Here is a 22,346-nt window from a genome sequence, read left to right on the forward strand (position 1 = left end):
GTTCAGGATTCGAGTCATGTACAAACGCATTTGTAGACCTGGTCACATAGCGTATCGTTCCGCACCCTACCCCAGCAAAGACACCAGGCTGCAGGATGAGCCGACGTTCATGGCGGAGAATGAGCCGCTGCTGGACGGCACGCTCATGTTGACGTTGTTCAGCGCCTCGACGAATTGACCATGCGTCGTGATGTACGGGTTGTTTCCAACAATGTAAAACTGCGTCGTGCCAGTCAGGGCGGGCAACACCATGCTGGTGATGGAGACAGTGTTAGCGTCCACGGTGACGAGGTAGCTCTGGTCGCTCATGCCCCGAGGAATGCCCAGCTCGGGCTTCTGCGATAGCGCGTAGCCCAGGTACTCATTTCCGTTGTATAGACTCATGTTGAGCGCGCCGATACCGTCCAGACCCATACGCGCGGTGTTGACCAGCGTTACGTTGATGTTGATAAGGTACTCCTCCGATGTGCAGGTGGTGAGCTCGATGTTCTCGACCACGGGCTCCGGGTCGCTGAAGCTGGCGAAACCCTCAAGGGGCAACTCGCGCTCGAAGTTGATCCCGCTGAAGGACATACCCAGTGCGTGGGCATCGAAAGATGTGCTGGCTGTCAGCGTGATTTCGGGTTCGTTCATGAGGGCGTCCGACATGGTGTTGAACGCACTTTGGTCCGTAATAGGCATCTCAGCGTCGATGGTAATGTTGTAGTTCTGCGAGCCTGTCTTGAGGCCGAGCCCTGGAAAAGGAAGAGTAGCGAAGACGGCACCACCGAAGAGTAGCGAGACGGTTGTGTTGTCGGTGGTGGCAGCGATGCCCACGTCGTGTTGAATATTCAGGCTCAGATCCACAGCAAGCGTAGCGTTGTCCGGGATGTTCACGATGTCTATGTAGTTGAGAGTCATTTGGACGCTGCTGGCGTAATGTCGGATCACCGCGGGGATTATGGCAAACCACACGATAAAAAAGAGTACGAGCAACAGTAGCAGCACGAGCCCGACGATGACAAGGATACGCTGCCTCTTGGTCATGTGCCACCAAAGGAACTTCTTGAGCGGCTTGATGTCTGAATCAAGCAAGGCCTCTTGGCCCTCGCTCTCCTTCCCCTCCTTCGTGTCTGTGGCATCGACATTAAGTCGCACGAAGGACGGTTCACGGTATGCTACCTGCGTGCTGGGCGATGTAACATCCATGTTCTCGGGATACGGCGGATCGATTCGTGATGACCACGGCAAAAATCAGGCTAGCGACTCTGCTGCTTCAAACGTTACTCCACTCCGCCGGGAGCTGTCTGCTTTTAGCGGGTTGGAGATCGAACGAAATGTCTTCAGCAAGATTACGATGTCTCAGCCAGCCTCGAGTCCAACGAGCTGATGCTCCATGTTGGTCGTTTCCTCAAGCTGAAGGTAGGCCACGACACCGACGCTGCCTACCTGAATCAATGGCGCAAGAACACTTGACCGACAATATGGGACGTTGATCACACTATATTATAAACTCGGGTCGACACCGACCGCATGCTTGTGGCGAGCACTGCTATCTAATAGCCCAGTACTGTCAAGAAGCTGGATACGCACGACGTGTTGAAGCTCACATCATTGAGTCCGTCATCGTACTCCACAGTCATGTTGACTTTGGCGATGGCCTCCTTGAACTGCTCATACTCGGTCGAGTACGGGTTGTCGCCACGGACGTTCACCTCGATGCCACCGCTAAAGAAACCTGTAATCACGCCTTCCAGCGCTGACGAGTCCTCCGACATGACAACGCGGAAAGTCTGGTTGCTCAGGCCACGCGGCATTCCCAGCTCCGGCTTCTCCGAGTAGGCATATCCCAGGTAGGTGTTGTTGTAGTACACGCTCATGTTGAGCGCACCGATACCCTGCAGACCCATAGCCGACGGGTTGCTGACTGATGCGTTGACGTCCATTTCGTAGATGCCGTTGCTGCATCCCCACAGGTCAATGTGCTGCACCTCCGGGTCCAAGTCCTGGAACTTGTTAAACCCCACCAGGCTCAGAGTGCGCTCGAAGTTCAGGTTGTTGAACGATAAGCCCATGGCGTGAGCGTCGACCTCTGCCTGAGCTGTGATCGGCACCGTCTCGTCCTGCATCATGGCCTCGGCCATCGCATTGAATCCGTCCATGTCGGAGATCACCATTGTCGTGTTCATGGTCAGGTTGTAGTTCTGGCTGCCCGACTTGATGTCCAGCGCTTCGATCCCCACGGTACCGAACGCCACGCCACCGTAGATCAGCGAAGCTGTCATCTCGTTAGTGGTGGCCGAAACGGGAACGTCGTGCTGAAGGTTCACGCTGAAGGTGACGTCGATCTCCGAATCGTTCGGGATGTCCGTGACGTCCATGTAGTTGATTGTGAGCACCACCTCGTTCATGTAGTGCTGGATAAAGGCGGGGATAACGACCAGGAAGATGAGTAGCAGCACAATGAGGAGGATCAGCAAGATCAGTCCGATGATGATGCACAGCCGCCTCCTGCGGCTCATGCGCCACCGAAAGAACATGACCATCGGGCGGTCGTTCTTGTCCAGCGGGATGTCGTCGTCCTCCTTCTTGCTCTCGGTTGCTGGCGTCGTGACATCGAGGCGTAGCGCTGTGGCGTCTTGGTAGTACGCGTCCTCGACCACCGGCGTGCGCACCTCCTTGTCTCCGCACTGGTTGGGGGTCATCGTGTTCACAGTGTTCCTGCTGTCCCGCTACAATAACTTTCTCTCGACGCCGCAAAAACCAAAGTGACAGTCGACCAACGAGGCATCTCGTGAGCGATGGAGTGTGAGGAGGCAGCAGTGCTGCCAGCCAGATCCACGCCTCCGCTATGTGAAGCCTGAGCATCATCGGAGTTTCGAGTGAATCCTCTTCAGGACAGATGGCCCAAAGCAGTACGACAGGGTATGTGGTATTAGAGGCTTGCATAATCAGAGATTGTATCGAAAGGCAACTAAAACTAGTATTCGTTGTGCACAGGTGTAGACGAACGAGACTATGGCCGCATCAGCAGGAGCTTGATGATAATGTAGGTCAAGAAAAACATAACCCCCGGGTTCAAGTAGTAGTCGAAAGGATCCCAGCCCTGTTTGTAACGGATTCACTCTGAAAAATGCAGTCAAGTGTCTGCATGGACCGGAGCTCCTATCCGCTCAACGACAAATCGCAAAAATAATTAAGCGAAGCTCATCCAAGGGTGGTCACTTGGCAGGCTCCTGCCTGGTCATCCTGCTGCTGTCGAAAAGCAACTACGCTACAAGAGGTGGTCAAAAACTTAAGATTGCAAATTGCAGACGATGAACTCGTTTTGCCATCATAAGCACACACCAACGACGCTACAAATCGTTTTCCGGCTCGGACATTCCGAGGATGTTTGTCGTGGGTGTCTGCCCGCGTGCACAGTCGAGTTCGGGCCTATTGATAACGACTCCGAGTCCGACGAGCTTTCTGGAGTAGGGAGCAGACGACTAATAGGCATTCCTACACTGGGATGTGTAAAAAGCTTTCGGCTTGTTCGACATGTACGAGCTACGCAGACAACCAGGATCGATCAGCAAAGGAACGCGCCTCCTGCTGTGTCAGCAGGAAGTGAACGAACCACCCAGAGAGAAGTCACCAGTAGGGACAAGCCCCGTACAGCCACCGGGCCGAAAGGAACCGGCGCTGCTAACCAGGCTAAAGATCAACCAGACATCTAGTCGCCGATAAAGGTTAAATAGACTCGTCTGCCTCTCTCATGTACGAGCTACCGAGGACATGTCACCGAGATGGCATAAACGAAAGGGTGGATAGCTGACGTTGTAGGAGGTTGGTAATGCAGCAGATAATAGCTTTCCCGTGAAGCCTCGAGTGATGGACCATCGTTATCACTGATAACGAGCTCAGTCAATCGATCTTGTGCTGGGATGCCATCGCTGCAGGCACCGATTCCGCAGCGATATTAACGGTAATGCTACTGTAGTTTGCTTCTTCAAGCCTCAAGAAGGTGCCCGACAATGAACTGTCAATCGCATCTACGCATCACCGAAGGTGTAGCCTCGAACTAACTGCTGTGCCCTTGGGTTTCTAGTTCTGGGCTTCATTTGGCTCGCGTCGGTGGAAGCAGTTTCCTAGCCAATTGCCCCTACTCGGGCAGACTGTTTGGATTCACCGGGCTGGACTCTTTGCCAATCGTAAATTGCGCCTGCTTGCTGACGTCAGCTGTCGGATAGTACTCCTCAGTTCGTGATACTTTCACTTCTCGCTGCGTACCCCTTCCTAGGGCACTGATGAACTATTCCACGTTGTCGTGGACCATGCTGGGGAGGCTTTACAACTCGCACATTGCAAGTGAAGGAGCCGAAGCTGGACCTTTTACGATGGCAAATACGTGGTCATTTCGCACGAAACGCCATGCTTTGTTGTTGGTTGCCGGCGAGGCAGATAGTTTGCAGCGACCAACTCATCCAGATATCCTTTTGTACTGCAGTACACTTGCATGAAGTAGTTAGACGCAAGTGAATAAGTGTGGTGCTTGTAAATAGGGTGGGGTATATTGTTTTCGCGAAGGTAGGCCAGCTAGTTCCGATCTACACGATCTGCGCAGCAACGTCGTCGCCGTCAGGTGCATCGTCATCACTCGACGACGCCTCGACTTCACGAACTGTCTGGCGGTGCCAAGCATTGACAAGCTCCAACTTCCGAGCAGTCTCCGCCGATATCTGCTCGTCTTCGGGTTCGTCGTGCGTCGAGATCACATCCTGGTCGTCGGATTCCGAGTCGGCGGTATCATCGCTGCTGCTCTCCAGGAGACTCTCCTTGGACAGGTCATCCATCTCAGCGGGTTCCGCCGCGGCGGTCGGGGACGAAGAAGGCTTGGCGAAGCAGTTCCTGATGTTCACCCAGTTGAGGCCAATGCCGGCGAAGGACAGACCGAGACCCACCGACTGTTCCATCGACAGGACGTGGCCGAACAGGACCACAGACAGCACGATGCTCAGAACCTTACGGCACGTGCCGATGATGGCCGTGGTCAGTGCACCAAACTTGCTGATAGTGAAGAAGATGAAGGCCTGCCCGAAGGCGCCCGTGAGGCTGAGCATCATAAGGTTCGGTAGCGACGGCACCACGTATTCGAGAAACACAGGCACCTCGCCGTTGACCACCATGCCGGCAGCGGAGAACAAGGCCTTGTAGATGTTGACGTAGTACATGAGGTCGAAAGCGCCAATGTGGTAGGACTCCATGAACTTGTCCTCGAGGGCCCCCGTGGCGCCGTCGAAGATGAGAGACAGTACGAGCAACGAGAATCCCAGCACCATGTCGGGCGTGCGTTCCTGCTCCGGAAGGCTGTCGTGGCTCTCGTGGTGTTTTCCAGCGCGATGCTGCTTCTCGTGGGCCGTGCCCAGCAGGAACACGGCCACGCCGACGGACAGCACGAGGACGGATACGTACTTCTTGAAAGCGTACTTCTTGCCGAGCAGCACACCCATCATCATGACAGGGATGGACTTGCACGACTTGCCCAGGATGCGCGTGATGTACGTCACGTACCGCAGCGCCACCATGGAGCAGATGGTGGAGCCAAAGGCTAGCGCACCCACAATGACCAGGAAGCTCTGGGGCATCGTGGACGGCTTCTCCTTACGCGCGCGGCTGAGCCCGACGGCCACGGCCGAGTTGAAGACGCAGAACACGAACGTCATGGACAGCTCGCCCAACACGCGGTGCGTCGTGATCTTCTCGAGCACCACACCGTTAAGCGTGAAGGACACCATGATGCCGATACAGCAGTAGGCCAGCAGCCAGATGCTGCTCTTGCTGGCGGCCTGCTCGGTTGCCTCGGCCAATCCGCTGTTGCGCATGTCCACGACCGTCACGTCCAACCTCTTCGGTTCCTGCAGGGACGGTGCCGTGGCTGAGTCGTCCAGCACTACCTCGGCGTAGTGCACGCGCTGTGAATCCTCGATGCTGCACACCATGGCTGGAGATTCCACTTGTGTGGAGCGGGGGCGGCCCGCGGCGGTCAACGGCGACACCAGATGAGACTTTTGTCGAGTGCTGCGCTGTTCAGTGATGCGTGCTGTGATTGGTGGTTGCGATTGGCCAATGGATGGCGCGAAAGGATACGCTGTCAGCGCAGAAAGCACGCGTACCCAGTCTAAATCTGGCGTACCCCTCCCAAATCCAGCGTACCCCGCTGGGACCACCATAATTCAGCAGAGTCAGCCCGAAATGGACACTTCTAAGAGGCCCAATCGGCGTATCCCTGGACCCATTCCGAGTCACTTTCGCCCAATGCCCGCCGCCAATGAGGGCCGGCAACTTGTCCAGCGTGAAAGTGCCGCCAGCAACGGATGGCGCCTTGATGCCCTGACGACCGCGGGAGGTCAGACTTCGCAATCGCTGCCGGCTGGTCGCGAGGTTCCTGCAACGGCGGCAACCGACGGCTTTCACCAGCGTTGGCAAGCGTTGGCAAGCGTTGACAAGCAGCAGCACCAGCAGACTGTTGAAACAAATTGGTGGTAGATTGACATCTGCAAAATGGATAGCGCCGACAGTTTGCATGCGTGAACTTAGGGCTTCGCTAGTCGATGTGGAAATGGCTACATTGAAGCTGACTCCAACCTTTTGTTCATGTGCATTGCGCGAATGCCCCTGCCCCGCGGCGGGGAAGCCTCAACGCATCGCAACCTTCCGTTAACACCAAGCACCCTAGCTTCGCAAGGCATTTGCTTGTGCACCGCCATTTATAGTGTTCTCCTGGTCGTTGAAATAATCGTGTACAATCCCATTGCAGTCGTTGCAGAGCTATTCGTGGTTCTTGCGAAGGTGGCGCAAGCTCCTCCTGCTCATTCATCGACGCAGACGAAGAGACCACCCGACGCAGCACACGGAACTGAAAACCAAAGTATGGCGTCCACATCCGTGCTCCAGCACTTTGAGGTGTATCAGAAGGCCCGTGTCACGTTCGTACAGGCCGTAGCGGAAGCAGCCACACGACCGCAGAACATCGAGGTCATGCAGAACGCAGGCGTGATGCAGCTGCTGCGCCCACTGCTGTTGGACAACGTGCCGAGCATCCAGCAGTCCGCAGCGCTGGCGCTCGGACGCCTCGCCAACTACAGCGACGATCTCGCCGAGGCCGTCGTGGGCAACGAAATCCTACCTCAGCTCGTCTACTCGCTCTCGGAGCAGAACCGCTTTTACAAGAAGGCGGCGGCGTTCGTGTTGCGCGCAGTGGCCAAGCACTCCCCGGAACTAGCACAAGCCGTCGTGGATTCCGGTGCACTCGAGTCACTAGTGCCGTGTTTGGAAGAGTTCGACCCGACAGTGAAAGAGGCGGCCGCGTGGGCAATCGGCTACATCGCGCAACACACCGGGGAGCTCGCACAGCATGTGGTGGCCGCCGGTGCCGTGCCGCTGCTCGTACTCTGCCTCCAGGAACCGGAAGTGGCGCTAAAGCGCGTGGCAGCGTCTGCCCTCAGTGACATCGCCAAGCACTCGCCCGAGCTAGCGCAGGCAGTTGTTGACCCGGGCACTGTGGCCTACTTAGCTCCTCTGATCCAGCACCCGGACGCCAAGCTGAAGAGGCAGGTGTGCAGCTGCTTGGCGCAGATTTCCAAGCACTCGGTGGATCTGGCTGAAATTGTGGTCGAGGCCGAGATTTTCCCTAACATCCTGTACAACCTCAAGGACATCGACCACACCGTCCGTAAGAACGCTGCCACTTGTATCCGTGAAATCGCCAAGCACACCCCAGAGCTATCAAAGCTGATTGTGAATTCCGGCGGTGCATCCGCACTCGTTGACTACGTAGCGGAGGCGTCCGGCAACAACAAACTTCCTGGCATCATGGCGATCGGATACATTTCGGCCTTCTCGGAAACGCTGGCGCTCGCAGTGATCACTTCGAAGGGCATCACCCCCGTCAAAAGTGCGATGGTTTCAGAGCCAGAAGATCACATCAAGGCTGCCAGTGCTTGGACACTGGGTCAAATTGGTCGCCACACGCCGGATCACTCGCGCGCGGTGGCCGAGGCCGACGTACTCCGCCACTTGCTAGCGTGCATGATCCATCCAAACAGCTCTGACGATCTCAGGATCAAGTCCAAACGCGCGCTGAAAAGTATCCTAGCGAAGTGCACGCATCTGCAAGCACTGCAACCGCTACTGCGTGACGCACCCCTAAAGGTGCAAAAGTACATCCTCAAGCAGTTCGCTCAGATGCTACCGCATGACCTCGAAGCCCGACGGTCTTTCGTGCAGAATGGAGGCTTGGAGTTGTTGCAGCAGCTCAGCGAAGCTGCAGGTGGCAAACTCACGGAATACATCCTCGAAATCAACAACTGCTACCCGCCCGAGATCGTCGAGTACTACTCGCCTCACTACTCAAAGACACTCCTCGACAAGCTCGACGACTACCAGCCCCAGGTGCGGTAGACCATGACATGACATACCCTCGTAGTGCAGGCCTTGTGCTTTCGGAGCAATTTGCTCCGCTTAACCGAGACTGACAGTATATTTCCCTTCATGAAACCAAACGGAGTAGCCCATTTATCGCCATTAGCCCCGCCGACAGGTTAACATGCGCCGCAAGATTTATTGCGCAAGGCGCGTGCCACGTAAATGCTCAGCGCTGGCCGTCGAATCAATGACATTGAGTCAGAGATGAAGATTCCTCGGATCTTGGGCTTTGAATCTCACCCCAGTATGGGGCAAATCCGGAGGTCTTTCGACCCGGCGCACTCGCACAAAATGGGTGTTGCAGACGAACGCCAGCAGCTCCTCCCTGTCATCCGCGAGAGCCCCACGAGCAATACCACCAGGTACGATCCCGCGCGGAAACGTGCTCCAGTTGCATCGCCCAATCAGCTGGAAAATGGTGCTTTGCGAATCGGAGCACCGCCCCGGTTACTGTCGAGAGAGGTGCTGGGACTGTTGACACAGTATGCCGGCATCGGGTTCGTCAGTGGAGTGCTACCGGCCGTTATCTACCCGTTTTTGCAAGGCTACCTCAATGCAGAAGGAACCACGGTGGCGTCTGCCAACGTTCTGGTTCATTTACCATGGTCGTACAAGGTCTTCTTCGGCATTTTGAGTGATTGCTTTCCTGTCGCTGGATATCGTCGTCGGCCATACATTGTGCTGGGGTGGGCACTATGTTGTTGCGTACTCTTCAGGATGTCAAGTTTATCAGACACTGCGCCGTATTATGGGGACCCAGCAATGCACTCAATCCGCCCAGATCAGTGGACGGAGGCCCAACGCGAAGGTATTAACTACAACGCACCTGATGCAGCGGGTAAGTACGTAATCCCAATGATGCTGGCAGCATTTGGATACCTGCTTGTTGTGGTGCCAGCCGATGCGGTTGTTGTGGAATACGCACAGCGAGAGCCGACGGCTACGTGCGGACACCTTCAAGGCTGCATTCACAGTGTGCGGATGAGCTTTCACGCTTTAGGATCCTTCGTGGTTGCAATTGCGTTCAACGGTGTTGAGTACGGAGTATCCTTCACCTTCTCGCTATCATTCCCACAAATGATGTTCATTCTCGGTTGTCTGAGCGTCCCGCTAGCACCCGCTGCTTGGATTTTCGTTCGCGAGGAAAAGATTCAGCCTTTCATGTTCGGTGTCTACATCTCCCGATTTTGGCGGACCCTGCAGCAACGTGCCGTTTGCCAGCTCGCTGCGTACGATTTATTCTCGGGCGTGCTCAACAACTTCAATCCGGTCGCTCTGAGAAACATCAAACTCTACTGGGTGCACACCACCCCATTCAACGCGAGTATCATGACCATCATCGGCACCTTCGTGTACACAGGAACGCTCGGTGTTATGGCGCAACGCGGTCTCAACTGGAACTGGCGAGTAGCTATCGCAGTGACTGTCGTGTTAGGCATTTTCACAGACTTGCTCATGACAATGATCGTCACTTGGGACATAGTGCAACCAGTGGCTGTGGCTCGGCACTCCAATCATCCAGTACATCCCGCACGCTGTACAGTTCATTGTCGATAATCTCGTAATTGTGGAGCTCATCGAGTTGGGATCAGAAGGCGCTCTGTTCGGTCTTTTATCAACCACGAATCATATCGCCACCCCCTTCGGTTGCACCGCTGCCAGGCTTATCAACTCGCAGTTCCACGTCTGGAAGGACGATATTATCGCCGACACGTACACAACCCGTCGCGACGTGACCGTCACAATCCTGATCTGCTACGGCATGAAGTTGCTGTCGTTGGTGTTCTTGCCACTGCTACCGAGCCAGAAAGCCGCCACGCAAGAGCTTCGTCGCTGCGGAGGAACCCACCGACGGATGGGTCTTTGCATGGTCGGCGTTCTATTGGCAGCACTCACCTGGTCCACGACTGTTAACGTGTTCAGCATGAGCTCTCAGACCAAGTGTTGGGTCATCACGGGAGGGTGCTCTTCAAAGCATCGACACAACAGTTAAGTGTTAGACACGTGGTGCTTATAGTAGAATGATATACTTTCAGTGTTTTTTCTATTGCGTTATCGCCTGCGGTTCACTTGTTGCAGCGGGTCCCGTTGCTTTGAGCAGCTCTGAAACGTTTTTGGGGATTGCGACCCCGCGCTTGCTCAGCGATGCGTACTGGACTCCCAACTTCTGCCGCATCTCGTCGATCTCGTTGTTCACCTCGCGAATGTCCATGAGCAGCGACAGATTCGTCTCCATGAGCTTGGCGTTGTCTCTGCGCCTCGCCCGCAGCGCCGCGTCGGTCATCCCACCTTTCTTGGGTGTGTTTTTGAAGTTTGTAAGAGATTCGCTGCAGTCATTTCAATACGATTGAATACTGTGTAATGATTGGCTTAAAATGGCGTCTTGTTTTTTGTGGCTCTGATGATCATTTCGTTAGGGACTCTCCAAGATGCTGGCGCGCTCGACGACGAAGCTGGTGTCGGTGCTGCAGCGGCCGCAGGGCGTCCAGTCCATGCTGGCGCGCTCCTTCGCGTAGGTGGACGTCTTGCGACGCAGAACCACCTCGAAATTCCCGCTATAACTGCTCTGTAAATTAATGTTTTATGTGCCAATCTGTGGCTGGCAGACACCGCGTGAATATGGTTCTCAAGGAGGACGTGAGCAACCTCGGCCACCGCGGCGACGAAGTGTCTGTGAAGGCTGGCTACGCGCGTAACTTTTTGTACCCCGAGAAGTTGGCGGTGTATGCCACAGACGTCAACCGTGAGAAGTTCAAAGTGGACAAGGAGTCGGTGGACGAGTCGCTGCTGGAGAAGGAGCACGAGCTGGAGTACATCGTCCACCGCCTCAGCAACGTAGATGTGGTGTTCAAGCGCCACACGGCGAGCAAGGCCGACGCCAAGCTGCACAGCGAGGTGAACGCACAGAACATCTCGGACATGCTGGAGAAGCAGCACGGTCTCATTGTCGGCGTGGCCCGCATTGACCTGCCCACGCCAATCAAGACGCTGGGCGAGCACACGGTCAAGGTCCGCGTGGACGATGCAATCGAGGAGGAGTACGCTGCTGGTGTCGTGGTGTCGGCTGCGGAGAGTGAGGCCGAGGTGGAGGCTGAGGCCGAAGGCGATGCCGACAAGAAGCAGAAGAAGGGCCCGTCCAAGAAGAAGTGGGTGAGTCTCGCCATCGAGGTCGAGAGACGGTAGGCTCTCACGCCCAGGCTAGAGGAGGGAGGTGATAGCTACTCAAAGGCTGGCTAGCTGGGTCAAGTGATTAGCGCACCCTGGCTATAGAGAATCCCCGCTACTCGATGGTAATCGAAGGAATACCATTGCCCACGTTCTTGTTGGTTGTTCCTGCAGTTGCATTCAAATTTGCTTGCTCTAATAGCTGTTAGCCTCGTAAATGCTGCCGTTTTGGTCTTCGCGCCAAGTCCGGCGTGACTTTCACCACCTGGCGCCAACTTATATCCAGCCCCTGACGTTGAAGAATAAGAAACTCTCACACTATCAATTTCGCCACTGTAAGATGACGGTTCGTAGCACCAAGTCAAAGAAGACCCCGGCGAAGACGACGCAGCAGCAGCAGCGCAAGCCTGGCATCACGACGAAGCCTAAGGCTAAGCCCACGCAGCACATTGTGTGGCGCGGCAAGCAGATCACCGAGTTTGGTTAGAATCCGCAGCATTTTGTGTGGGCACCTTGTGGCTTTCAGCTAACCGTCCGTGGTTATCTGGGGAATGCGACATAGAGTCCCGAGTGTACGAGCTCATTTCGACGGTACGGAGTCCGTACTGCTACCTACATGCACACCCGAATCTAAATCTAATGACAGGAGCTGTGAAAATGTGGGTTGCAGATCCCGGCTGGCAAAGTGAGCACGTACGGTGGCGTAGCCCACGCACTCCACTCCGGCCCGCGATGCGTCGGCCAAGCTTTACGCGTGCGTGGCTTTCGCTGCTTTTTGGAGTGAACTGGAGCCACAGTATGCCAAGTTTGCTGACTGTTGTGTTGCCGTGGAAATCGCTACAGAAAAATCCATTTGCCCCCGAGGTGCCGTGCCACCGCGTTGTAGCGGCTACGCTGGGTATCGGTGGTTTCCAAGGTGCGGGCTTGACAAAAGAAAGGAAATGAATGCTGCTGGGCGTAGATTTGCTGACACGGGACGCATCTTTTCAGGCGCCACCGGCGAAGAATCGCCTTGCATTCAAAAGAAACGCACACTGCTGGCGAAGGAAGGTGTCCTCTTCACGAAGGAGCAAAAGGTGCTGTATTGTACTGGAACCAGCTCTAGCTTAGCAGCTGCATCCGGGCTAACACCAGAGTACTACTGCGTTTGTGTTGTACAGATCGATGCTGCCTGTGTCCATGAGTTCGAGTAAGCTACCCGTTGTACTCAAGTACACAATTGAAGCGCCCGGAATATTCCAGCACCAACACAATTCCTCTATGAGTCCGCCAAACAACGTTTGTCTTCATTCTACAGCTTATCAGTAGGTTGCAAGTATCTCCACTGACCAACAGGTAGGTTGCCGAGTTTGACACCTCCAATACGTACCCGCTTCAGAGCCATCACGCGCAGCCCTACATGTTCGCACATGCGTCGAATATGTCGGTTCTTGCCTTCCGTGAGGATCACCCGCAGCTGATTCGCGTTCAGCACGTCCACCGACTTGGCCCGATATGTGATCCCTTCCTCCGAAGTCACACCTGCGCGCAGCGTCTCAACCCTCTGACAAATATCTTCCGTCATCGGGTCCAGATTGAGATCTACACGGACAAGGTACTCCTTTTCGATGCCGCCCTTGGGGTCCAACAGCTTCTTGGCAATTTTCCCGTCCTGGGTGAAGAGCAACACCCCCGTCGAGTTGACGTCCAGACGGCCGCAAACCGCCATCTTCCAGAGATTCACTGGCTCCATGTCTTGCCGCGGCTTGACACGGCTGAGCTCCTGACACTCGTTCTCGAAGGTGAGCAGTCGAACGGCCGGCGTCTTGTTCGCTTCCGGCTGAGAGGACACAAACCCCAACGGCTTGTTCAGCACTAATGTCACCTTTTTGTTCTGGTGTCTCTGGGCTCGAAAGTCCAGCTGAACGTCACTATCTGCAGGCACTTTGAGCCAATCGGCCTGCACTCGTTCCCCATTGACCAAGACGTCCCCTGCTTGAATATAAGCTTCAGCTTCACGTCGAGAGCAAAGCCCTTGCTGAGCCATCAGCTTGGCCAATCGAACTAGACCTTTGCCATTATCTTGCAAAGAGCTGGGCGGATTGGCAGTTTGGTCGGGTGCCTGTAGCAGCGACGACGAGCCGTGCACCCGACGCGTCAATGCAGGTCGAAGAGTCTTGATGGCACGCAGCATGGCCACACGAATAATGGCGAGATCAGATATTTGATTGGATGTTTTTCTAGGTAAAGCTAAGGTTTCGACGAATGACATACCAGTATATCAAGAAGGATGTAGGAATCATTATAAGAGCTGTCTTGAAGGACGCTTATACCGGTACCTGACGTGGGTCGTCCACAGACCCGTCCGGTGCGCAGCCTCCAGTGATCGGCCAGCACTCAGTCTCTGGGTCCATGCTCAGCACGTTCACTACAGTGAGCCACACCAGAGCGACCATGATAATTATTATCATCCACATGCCCTTGCGCTTGCTCACGCCTCCTTGGCGACGAAGCGCTTGTGTGGCATTCCTTTGGTTCGGAAGCAGCGGCAGGAAAATGAGAGACACTAGCTTCATGCCGTAGCAAATCCAGATCGTGTAGGTCACGTCACGACGCGTCTCGTACGTGTCGGCCAGGATGTCGTCCTTCCAGACGTGGAAGTGGGCGTTGATGATCTTGGCAGTTGTGCGGCCGAAGGGAGCCGCGACGTGGTTGGTGGTTGTCAATAAGCCGTACAATGCGCCTTCCGTGCCTTGTTCGATGAGCTCCACAACGATGTAGTTGTTCACAATAAAGCGCACGGCGTGCGGAACCTCTCCGATAACAGGAACACCAAGCCAGAACCATTGGCTGCGAATCACGTCCCACGTGACGAGCATCGTCATCATGCAGTCGGTCACGACGCCGAAGATGACAGTTGCGGCGATAGCAATGTGCCAATTCCAGTGGAGTCCGCGCTGTGCCATCACCGCCAGCGTGCCCGCGTAGGTGAAGGTACCGACAATAGCCATGATGCTGGCGTTGAACGGAGTGGCATGAACCCAGAACAGCTTGATGTTGCTCGACGAAACGATGTTAAAGCTGTTGAAGACTCCTGAGAAGAACTTGTACGCCGCTACCTGGTAAACCGCTCGTTTTTGAAGAACTCCCCAGAATTGTGCCATATACAAGCGGAACTTTGGCGGTTCCACCTCGTTCTCATGCACGAGGAACCAGGCGGCAGGTCCCAGAGGGAGACACAAGCAACCCAGGATGAACATCATTTGTGGGAACGTCAGCGAGAAGTCGAAGGAGCCGCCGTACTCGATGCCGTTGAACGCAAGTGCTACAAGAACCGCGCCTAGAGCACTGAACCCCATGCGGAGACTGTGGATCCAAGACTGGAGATGTCCGCGAGAGTTAGCCGGCTCACGCTGGGAATATTCGATAGTGACAGCGTCAGCAGGAACTTCTACGAGCAAATAGCCGAAGGCCGCCATCATCATGGGAATAACGTATCTGCCTGCCGCGTCAGGAGCACTGGAGTTAACGCTCGCACGCTGTTCTTCAGTCCATTCATCTGGGCTCGTCAAACGCATGCTTGAGTCTCCATAATACGGAGCAGCTTCGTGGAAGGCAGCCATCATGAAGAGCATGAAGCAACATAGCAACCACCCTATCAGCATGTACGGACGGCGGCGGAAACCTCCGATTGGGAAGCAGTCGCTCAAAATCCCGAGGAAAACCTTATACGACCAAGGCAGCTGCACTAACAAGGTGGCGGACACGGCGATTGTTCCCTCGACGTTCAGGTATCCTTGGAGCACAGGGTAAATGACGGCGGGTAGCACTCCGTTTACGAATCCAATGCCAGCGTACTGCATGAGTAGCGCCAGCACCTCGGGCGACAGCAACTCTGGTGGCGGTCCAGCTCTCAGTGCTCCGTCTTCGAGGTCACCGTCGAAAGTCTTGGGCTTGGAGGGTGGTGGTGCGTCTACAGGTTGCTTGGGCACGGTGCCGTAGTCTACCACGACGGCCCCCGACTTGTCATCGCTAGCGAGGAGAGCCTTGCGTTCCTGCCGCACGGGCATCGCGCTCAATGTTCACGAAAGGAAGTAGACGAATGGAGTCTGCGATGAATGGCTCTCCTCCTATTATAATCTCCATCGGCGGGTCTGTCTAATCGCCGTTTTTTAGTCACTGGCACACCGGTACACGTCACCGCCATCGTCTGTACGGCTTTCAGCGACACGAAAATGAGCCCGTCGAGCACACACCAGCCGGCCTCGCGGAGATATGATACGGAGACGAGCGTGGATTCGCCGAGTGCCCAGATCGTCCGGCTTCGTATTGTCCAGTCGATTCATGAGCACCATACAACGTAGCCACAACGGCGGAGTCGAGTCCAGCCGGACCATGATCGTTCACGCGATGGGACCGATAGCTTCAACAAGCGTGCCTCGAGCCAATCAGAGTCGATCTATGTCATAATATAAGCTCTCAGAACGTCGCTTCATCCCCTTTATATACTGATGTGTTTGTACTCGGATACCCGGTTACTACGATATTGTGAATTACGGAAATTGATGTATTAACATAGTTATGCATCCACCAAACCATTTGGAGATGATATTATGGCCATATCGGATAGTATCATGAATGTATTTATTATAATGTAGAGGTGGGTCGATTGTCGATTTTTTCGGGCACATTAATACAATACCGCTTGAGGTGAGAATGGGCTATGTTATCAAGGCCGATGGCAACGAATAGATCGGATCAAATCGTGGATCCATTGGTTCCCCATGGCGGAGCAGATCCGTGGGAACTGATCCCTGCCGCCGTTCAAGCCTTTAATCAAGCCGGTGCGTCCGAATTTGACCTGGAGAAATGGTCACTTTGGAGGGGAATCTGGCACGTAACTATTTCGGCAAGCAGACTGCAGCATTTCCTGCCGCTCTCTGACCTGGCTACGCAGGACTTGCTTCCTTGTGAGCCTCTCTGCGCAATCATTGGATACCCTATCTCCCCAATAATGCTGCCCCGCACGATGGTCTTTGTCAGTCAGTCGGCTCGCTTAGCCAGTCGTACGGCTTCGCCAACCATTCTGCGGGTTCAGTATTGAATAGGCCAGCTCCGAGACACCGCTTTTCCCGCCTCAGTCAACAGGATGGCCGACCTCAACAAGCACTCCATCGAGATGGAGCGCCTCAGCGCCATCTCAAGCATCCACCGCAACCCGAAGGATTCGACGTACGCCAACCACAACACACCAGCCAAATACGCGAAGCCAGACATGGAGAACGGAGCCCTTCGCGAGGGAAAACCACTCAAGATCATGTCCATCGAGTGCATCGGACTGTTGGCACAATACGCTGGAGTCGGCTTCCTTGCCGGTATCATCCCTGGTGTCATCTACCCCGTGCTCCAGGGATACCTGAACGCAGAAGGAACCACTGTCACCTCGGCGACAGTGCTGGTGCAGATTCCGTGGTGCTACAAGATGTTCTTCGGTGTGATCAGTGACTGCTTCCCGATCCTGGGCTACCGTCGTCGCCCGTACATGGTCATTGGTTGGTTGTTTTGCATTACGATTCTCTTCGTCATGGCAGCGATGAGTATCCCTGACCCGTACTACGGCGACGCTGCGATGCACACGATCGATGAAGAGGACTGGACTGACGATCAAATCGACAGCATCAACGAAAGCGCCCCGAACTCTGCTGGCAAGTACGTGGTGCCCATGATGCTCGCTTCCTTCGGATACCTGCTCTGTGAAGTGGCGGCAGATGCAATGGTCGTCGAGTACGCTCAGCGTGAACCCCTCGAGCAGCGTGGTCGTGTGCAGACTGCCGTGTACGTCGTCAAGACCTCGTTTACAGCTATCGGTGCTACTGTCATCGCTTTCTTCATGAACGGAGAGGAATATGCCGGTTCGTTCAGCTTCTCGCTCTCGTTCCAGGAGCTCATGATGATCACGGGCGTCATTTGCGCGCCGCTGGTTCTCATATCGTGGTTCTTGCTGAATGAAGAACGTGTGACGGACAAGCCGTCTGTCAGCAAATACATGTCGTCGTTCTGGACATTGTTGCAGAAGCGTGCCATCTACCAGATCGTCGCGTACAAGTTCTTCTCGGGCGTCTTCAACAGCTTCAATATTGTATCGTCCAGCAACATCAAGCTGTACTGGGTCCATGCTACACCGTTCAACAACAGTTTTATGACCATTGTGGGCACGGTCTTCTATGCCATCACCTTGGCTCTCACAGGCAAATATGGCCTCGACTGGAACTGGCGAACCATCATTGCCGTTACCATGTGTGGTGCACTGTCCATTGATGCCTTCATGACCATGTTCACAGTGTGGGATGTGGTTCGCAACCAGTGGTTCTGGCTTGGTGTGCCTATGATCGAGTACCTGCCCGACGGAATCCGATTCATGATCGCGACCTACGTTGTTGTCGAACTGGCTGAGCCTGGCCACGAGGGTGCTCTGTACGGTCTATTGACTGCCACTACGAATCTTACGACCCCGTTTGGTCGTTCCATGGCCAAGCTGGTCAACGCGCAGTTCCACGTGTGGCTGAAGGACATCCAGGCCGATACAACATTGGTACGCCGTGATGTTACCATCACGATCTGGATTTGTTACAGCATGAAGCTGCTTTCGTTGGCATTTCTCCCCTTGTTGCCTCGCCAGAAGGCTGAGACGCAGGAGCTGAAGCGCACAGGCGGCTCCAGTCGTACGATGGGTATCATCACGGTGGGTTATCTGGCGTTTGCTATTGTGTGGGCGACGTTGGTGAACTTGCTGTCCATGTACGAGACCACAATGTGCTGGAAGATTACGGGTGGCTGTGCGCCCAAGTCCTAAGCAGACAAATAGAATACGTATTAACATCTCTTGGACACCCCCAATGTCATGTGTAGTTGAACAACTCAAACTCTGGTGAAAACTTGATCCTCATGATTTCTCAAAATGTTAAATCATGGTGAGCGACTTGCTACTACAGAGTGGCGTGATGTGACTTCGGAGCGCAACCGCCCGTGATCTTCCAGCACTTGGTCGCAGGGTTCATGCTCAGCACGTTCACCATCGTCAGCCAAGCCAGCGCGAACATCAAAATGCCCACCATCCACATGCCCATGCGCTTGCTAACGCCACCTTGACGTCGAAGAGCTTGAATCGCAGCCCTCTGGCTTGGCAACAGAGGAAGGAACGCGAGGGACACCATCTTCATGCCGTAGCAAATCCAGATCGTAATGGTGACATCACGGCGCGCCTCGTACGTGTCGGCCAGGATGTCGTCCTTCCACACGTGGAATCGTGCGTTGATGAACTTGGCCGTCGTGCGGCCAAACGGAGACGACACGTGGTTGGCGGTTGTGAGCAGGCCGAACAACGCGCCTTCCGAACCCTTTTCGATGAGCTCCACCACAACGTAGTTGTTCACGATGAAGCGGACGGCGTGCGGGATGTCCCCAATCACTGGGACAGTGAGCCAGAACCACTGGCTACGAATCACATCCCATGTCACCAGTATTGTCATCATACCGTCCGTAACAACACCGAAGATGACAGTCGCAGCGATTGCATAGTGCCAATTCCAGTGAAGTCCGCGCTGTGCCATCACCGCCAACGTGCCAGCGTACACGAACGTGCCAACGATAGCCATGATACTTGCGTTGAACGGGGTGGCGTGTACCCAGTACAGCTTGATATTGCTGGACGAAACGATGTTAAAGCTGTTGAAGACTCCTGAGAAGAACTTGTACGCTGCCACTTGATACACAGCTCGCTTCTGCAGAATGCCCCAAAACCGGCTCATGTATGCGCTGAATTTGGGAGGCTGCACCACATCTTCGTGAACAAGGAACCAGGCGGCAGGTCCCAGAGGGAGACACAAGCAACCCAGGATGAACATCATTTGTGGGAACGTCAGCGAGAAGTCGAAGGAGCCGCCGTACTCGACGCCGTTAAATGCAACGGCCACCACGAGAGCACCCAGCGCGTTGAAGGCCATACGGACGCTATGAATCCATGATTGAATCCGTCCGCGAGTATTGGCGGGCTCGCGCTGCGCGTACTCAATCACCACCGCGTCGGCCGGCACCTCCACGAGTAAATACCCAAAAGACGCCATCATCATAGGAATCACGTACTTGCCCGCGGCGTCAGGTGCGTCGGTGTTGATACTCTGGCGCTGAGCTTCAGTCCATTGATCCGGACTAATCAAGTGCATCATCGGGTCTCCATAATATGGAGCAGCCTCCGGAAAGCTTGCAATCGTGAACAGCATGAAGCAACACAGCAACCACCCTATCAGCATGTATGGCCGGCGGCGGAAGCCTCCGAGGGGGAAGCAGTCGCTCAAAACTCCCAGGAACAGCTTGTATGACCACGGTAGCTGTACCAGCACAGTTGCAGACACGACGATCGTTCCTTCAGCATTCAAATAACCTTGCAACACAGGGTAGATGACAGCAGGGAGGACTCCATTGACGAAGCCAATGCCGGCGTACTGCATGAGAAGCGCCAAAACCTCGGGTGACAGCAGCCGCGGTGGCGGTCCGTCTCGCATCACGACATCTCCAGGTTCTTCCGTTTTCGCAGTGGTTAGTGGTGCATCCGAGGGTTGCGATGGTACAGCGCCGTAGTTGATTGCATCAGGCTCATCATGAAGTACGAGCTGCTGCTGCTCGTCCGAAGCCCCCATTCTTGCACGAGAGAAACTCTAGTACTGTAGCCGATCGTTGCCGGATAAAATGACTTGTGAACTGAAATACGCCACACCTTGCTCCCGCGAATGCTGTCTTGCCAAGACTCTTGGTGGTGAACCGGTGAACCTACGCCTCTATCCGACGGCGGCGGCGCGACGATGGTAGCCACTGATTAAACGAGGACAACTGGACTAATTATCCCAGTAGATTTGTAACGCCGTCGGGGCAAGTTGCATCCTGTCGAGCTTGTCCGACGACGAAAATGCTGCAGCGTAGCGTCCGACTCGAAGCTAGGACTCCAAGTTGGAGCACAACCCAACGCGTGGATAGAGGTGGACAGTGCTCGACCAGTGCTCGACGACCACCCATTCAAGGATCAGCAAGCGCTCTCTAGGTTGTCCGAAGGCGTGAATCGAAACGAACAGGAAGATCACCGACGATGATCACCCAAGGAGGGAATCCTGGTGGTGATTGGGGTGTGTGTGCTAATCGATCATTTGACCTCATTCCGCAATCGACGTGCTCGAAGACACCAACAGCCTCGGTTGGCTAATCTGCTTGCAAAATGACAGTGGCGGACGACACGGTCAAGGCAGTGCTGGAAGATCGGCTCAGCCGGCTTTCGGAGGTCAAGGCCACCCCAAGCGAAGCCAGGTATTCAAATCTGGCATCTCCAGGCAAGCCTATCGACTCGGAGCTCGAGAATGGAGCACTTCGCGAGGGCAAGCCGCTCAATCTTATGTCCAAGGAGTGCATCGGACTGTTGGCCCAGTATGCCGGAGTTGGCTTCCTTGCCGGTATCATCCCTGGTGTCATCTACCCCGTGCTCCAGGGATACCTGAACGCTGAGGGAACCATCGTCACCTCGGCGACAGTGCTGGTGCAGATTCCGTGGTGCTACAAGATGTTCTTCGGTGTGATCAGTGACTGCTTCCCGATCCTGGGCTACCGTCGTCGCCCGTACATGGTCATCGGTTGGGTATTTTGCATTACGATTCTCTTCGTCATGGCAGCGATGAGTATCCCTGACCCGTACTACGGCGACGCTGCGATGCACGACATCGACGAGGAAGACTGGACACAGGCCCAAATTGACAGCATCAACGAAAGAGCATCAAACTCTGCTGGCAAGTACGTGGTGCCCATGATGCTCGCTTCCTTCGGATACCTGCTCTGTGAAGTGGCGGCAGATGCAATGGTCGTCGAGTACGCCCAGCGTGAACCCCTCGAGCAGCGCGGTCGTGTGCAGACTGCCGTGTACGCCGTCAAGACCTCGTTTACAGCCATCGGGGCTGCGGTCATTGCCTTCTTCATGAACGGAGAGGAGTATGCCGGTTCGTTCAGCTTCTCGCTCTCGTTCCAGCAGCTCATGCTCATTTCGGGTATCATCTGTGCGCCCCTGACCTTCGTGTCGTGGTTCCTGCTACACGAGGATCGCGTGACGGACAAACCGACGGTCCGTGCGTACATGTCTTCATTCTGGGGCATGCTTCAGAAGCGTGCTATCTACCAGATCGTCGCGTACAAGTTCTTCTCGGGCGTCTTCAACAGCTTCAATATTGTATCGTCCAGCAACATCAAGCTGTACTGGGTCCATGCTACACCGTTCAACAACAGTGTGATGACAATCGTCGGTACGATCTTTTACGCTACGACACTTGCTCTCACAGGCAAATATGGCCTCGACTGGAACTGGCGAACCATCATTATCGTCACCATGTGTGGTGCACTGTCCATTGATGCCTTCATGACCATGTTCACAGTGTGGGATGTGGTTCGCAACCAGTGGTTCTGGCTTGGTGTGCCCGTCATTGAGTACCTGCCCGACGGAATCCGATTCATGATCGCGACCTACGTTGTTGTCGAACTGGCTGAGCCTGGCCACGAGGGTGCTCTGTACGGTCTATTGACTGCCACTACGAATCTTACGACCCCGTTTGGTCGTTCCATGGCCAAGCTGGTCAACGCGCAGTTCCACGTGTGGCTGAAGGACATCCAGGCCGATACAACATTGGTACGCCGTGATGTTACCATCACGATCTGGATTTGTTACAGCA

At 54.9% G+C, this 22,346-nt stretch overlaps 8 protein-coding genes across 8 annotated transcripts; 3 read left to right on the top strand and 5 right to left on the bottom strand.

Annotated features, from left to right (window-relative positions):
- Window positions 1–66: 66 nt before the first annotated feature.
- KRP23_3478 (uncharacterized protein) lies at window positions 67–1,188 on the bottom strand (the record flags this gene model as incomplete). Its single annotated transcript, XM_067888335.1, has 1 exon — window positions 67–1,188. The coding sequence occupies one exon, from the start codon at window positions 1,186–1,188 to the stop codon at window positions 67–69; it is 1,122 nt and encodes a 373-aa protein (XP_067747586.1).
- A 347-nt stretch (window positions 1,189–1,535) lies between these two features.
- Window positions 1,536–2,684, bottom strand: KRP23_3479 (uncharacterized protein; the record flags this gene model as incomplete). The annotated part of the gene is made up of 1 exon (XM_067888336.1): window positions 1,536–2,684. The coding sequence occupies one exon, from the start codon at window positions 2,682–2,684 to the stop codon at window positions 1,536–1,538; it is 1,149 nt and encodes a 382-aa protein (XP_067747587.1).
- A 1,884-nt stretch (window positions 2,685–4,568) lies between these two features.
- Window positions 4,569–5,960, bottom strand: KRP23_3480 (Solute carrier family 35 member B1; the record flags this gene model as incomplete). Its single annotated transcript, XM_067888337.1, has 1 exon — window positions 4,569–5,960. The coding sequence occupies one exon, from the start codon at window positions 5,958–5,960 to the stop codon at window positions 4,569–4,571; it is 1,392 nt and encodes a 463-aa protein (XP_067747588.1).
- A 931-nt stretch (window positions 5,961–6,891) lies between these two features.
- Window positions 6,892–8,421, top strand: KRP23_3481 (Sperm-associated antigen 6; the record flags this gene model as incomplete). The annotated part of the gene is made up of 1 exon (XM_067888338.1): window positions 6,892–8,421. One exon carries the CDS (start codon window positions 6,892–6,894, stop codon window positions 8,419–8,421), a length of 1,530 nt encoding a protein of 509 aa, XP_067747589.1.
- Window positions 8,422–10,489: 2,068 nt separating this feature from the next.
- KRP23_3482 (uncharacterized protein) lies at window positions 10,490–10,729 on the bottom strand (the record flags this gene model as incomplete). Its single annotated transcript, XM_067888339.1, has 1 exon — window positions 10,490–10,729. The coding sequence occupies one exon, from the start codon at window positions 10,727–10,729 to the stop codon at window positions 10,490–10,492; it is 240 nt and encodes a 79-aa protein (XP_067747590.1).
- Window positions 10,730–10,874: 145 nt separating this feature from the next.
- KRP23_3483 (50S ribosomal protein L9) lies at window positions 10,875–11,628 on the top strand (the record flags this gene model as incomplete). The annotated part of the gene is made up of 2 exons (XM_067888340.1): window positions 10,875–10,957; window positions 11,052–11,628. 2 exons carry the CDS (start codon window positions 10,875–10,877, stop codon window positions 11,626–11,628), a joined length of 660 nt encoding a protein of 219 aa, XP_067747591.1.
- A 322-nt stretch (window positions 11,629–11,950) lies between these two features.
- On the top strand, window positions 11,951–12,803 carry KRP23_3484 (Methylated-DNA--protein-cysteine methyltransferase; the record flags this gene model as incomplete). Its single annotated transcript, XM_067888341.1, has 6 exons — window positions 11,951–12,092; window positions 12,173–12,201; window positions 12,281–12,364; window positions 12,454–12,526; window positions 12,601–12,686; window positions 12,771–12,803. The coding sequence occupies 6 exons, from the start codon at window positions 11,951–11,953 to the stop codon at window positions 12,801–12,803; spliced, it is 447 nt and encodes a 148-aa protein (XP_067747592.1).
- A 98-nt stretch (window positions 12,804–12,901) lies between these two features.
- On the bottom strand, window positions 12,902–13,783 carry KRP23_3485 (putative RNA pseudouridine synthase; the record flags this gene model as incomplete). The annotated part of the gene is made up of 1 exon (XM_067888343.1): window positions 12,902–13,783. The coding sequence occupies one exon, from the start codon at window positions 13,781–13,783 to the stop codon at window positions 12,902–12,904; it is 882 nt and encodes a 293-aa protein (XP_067747593.1).
- Between the last annotated feature and the right edge of the window lie 8,563 nt (window positions 13,784–22,346).

This window comes from Phytophthora ramorum (assembly GCF_020800215.1).
Source record: "Phytophthora ramorum isolate Pr-102 chromosome Unknown Phyram_PR-102_s0003, whole genome shotgun sequence".
Lineage (NCBI taxonomy): Eukaryota > Oomycota > Peronosporomycetes > Peronosporales > Peronosporaceae > Phytophthora > Phytophthora ramorum.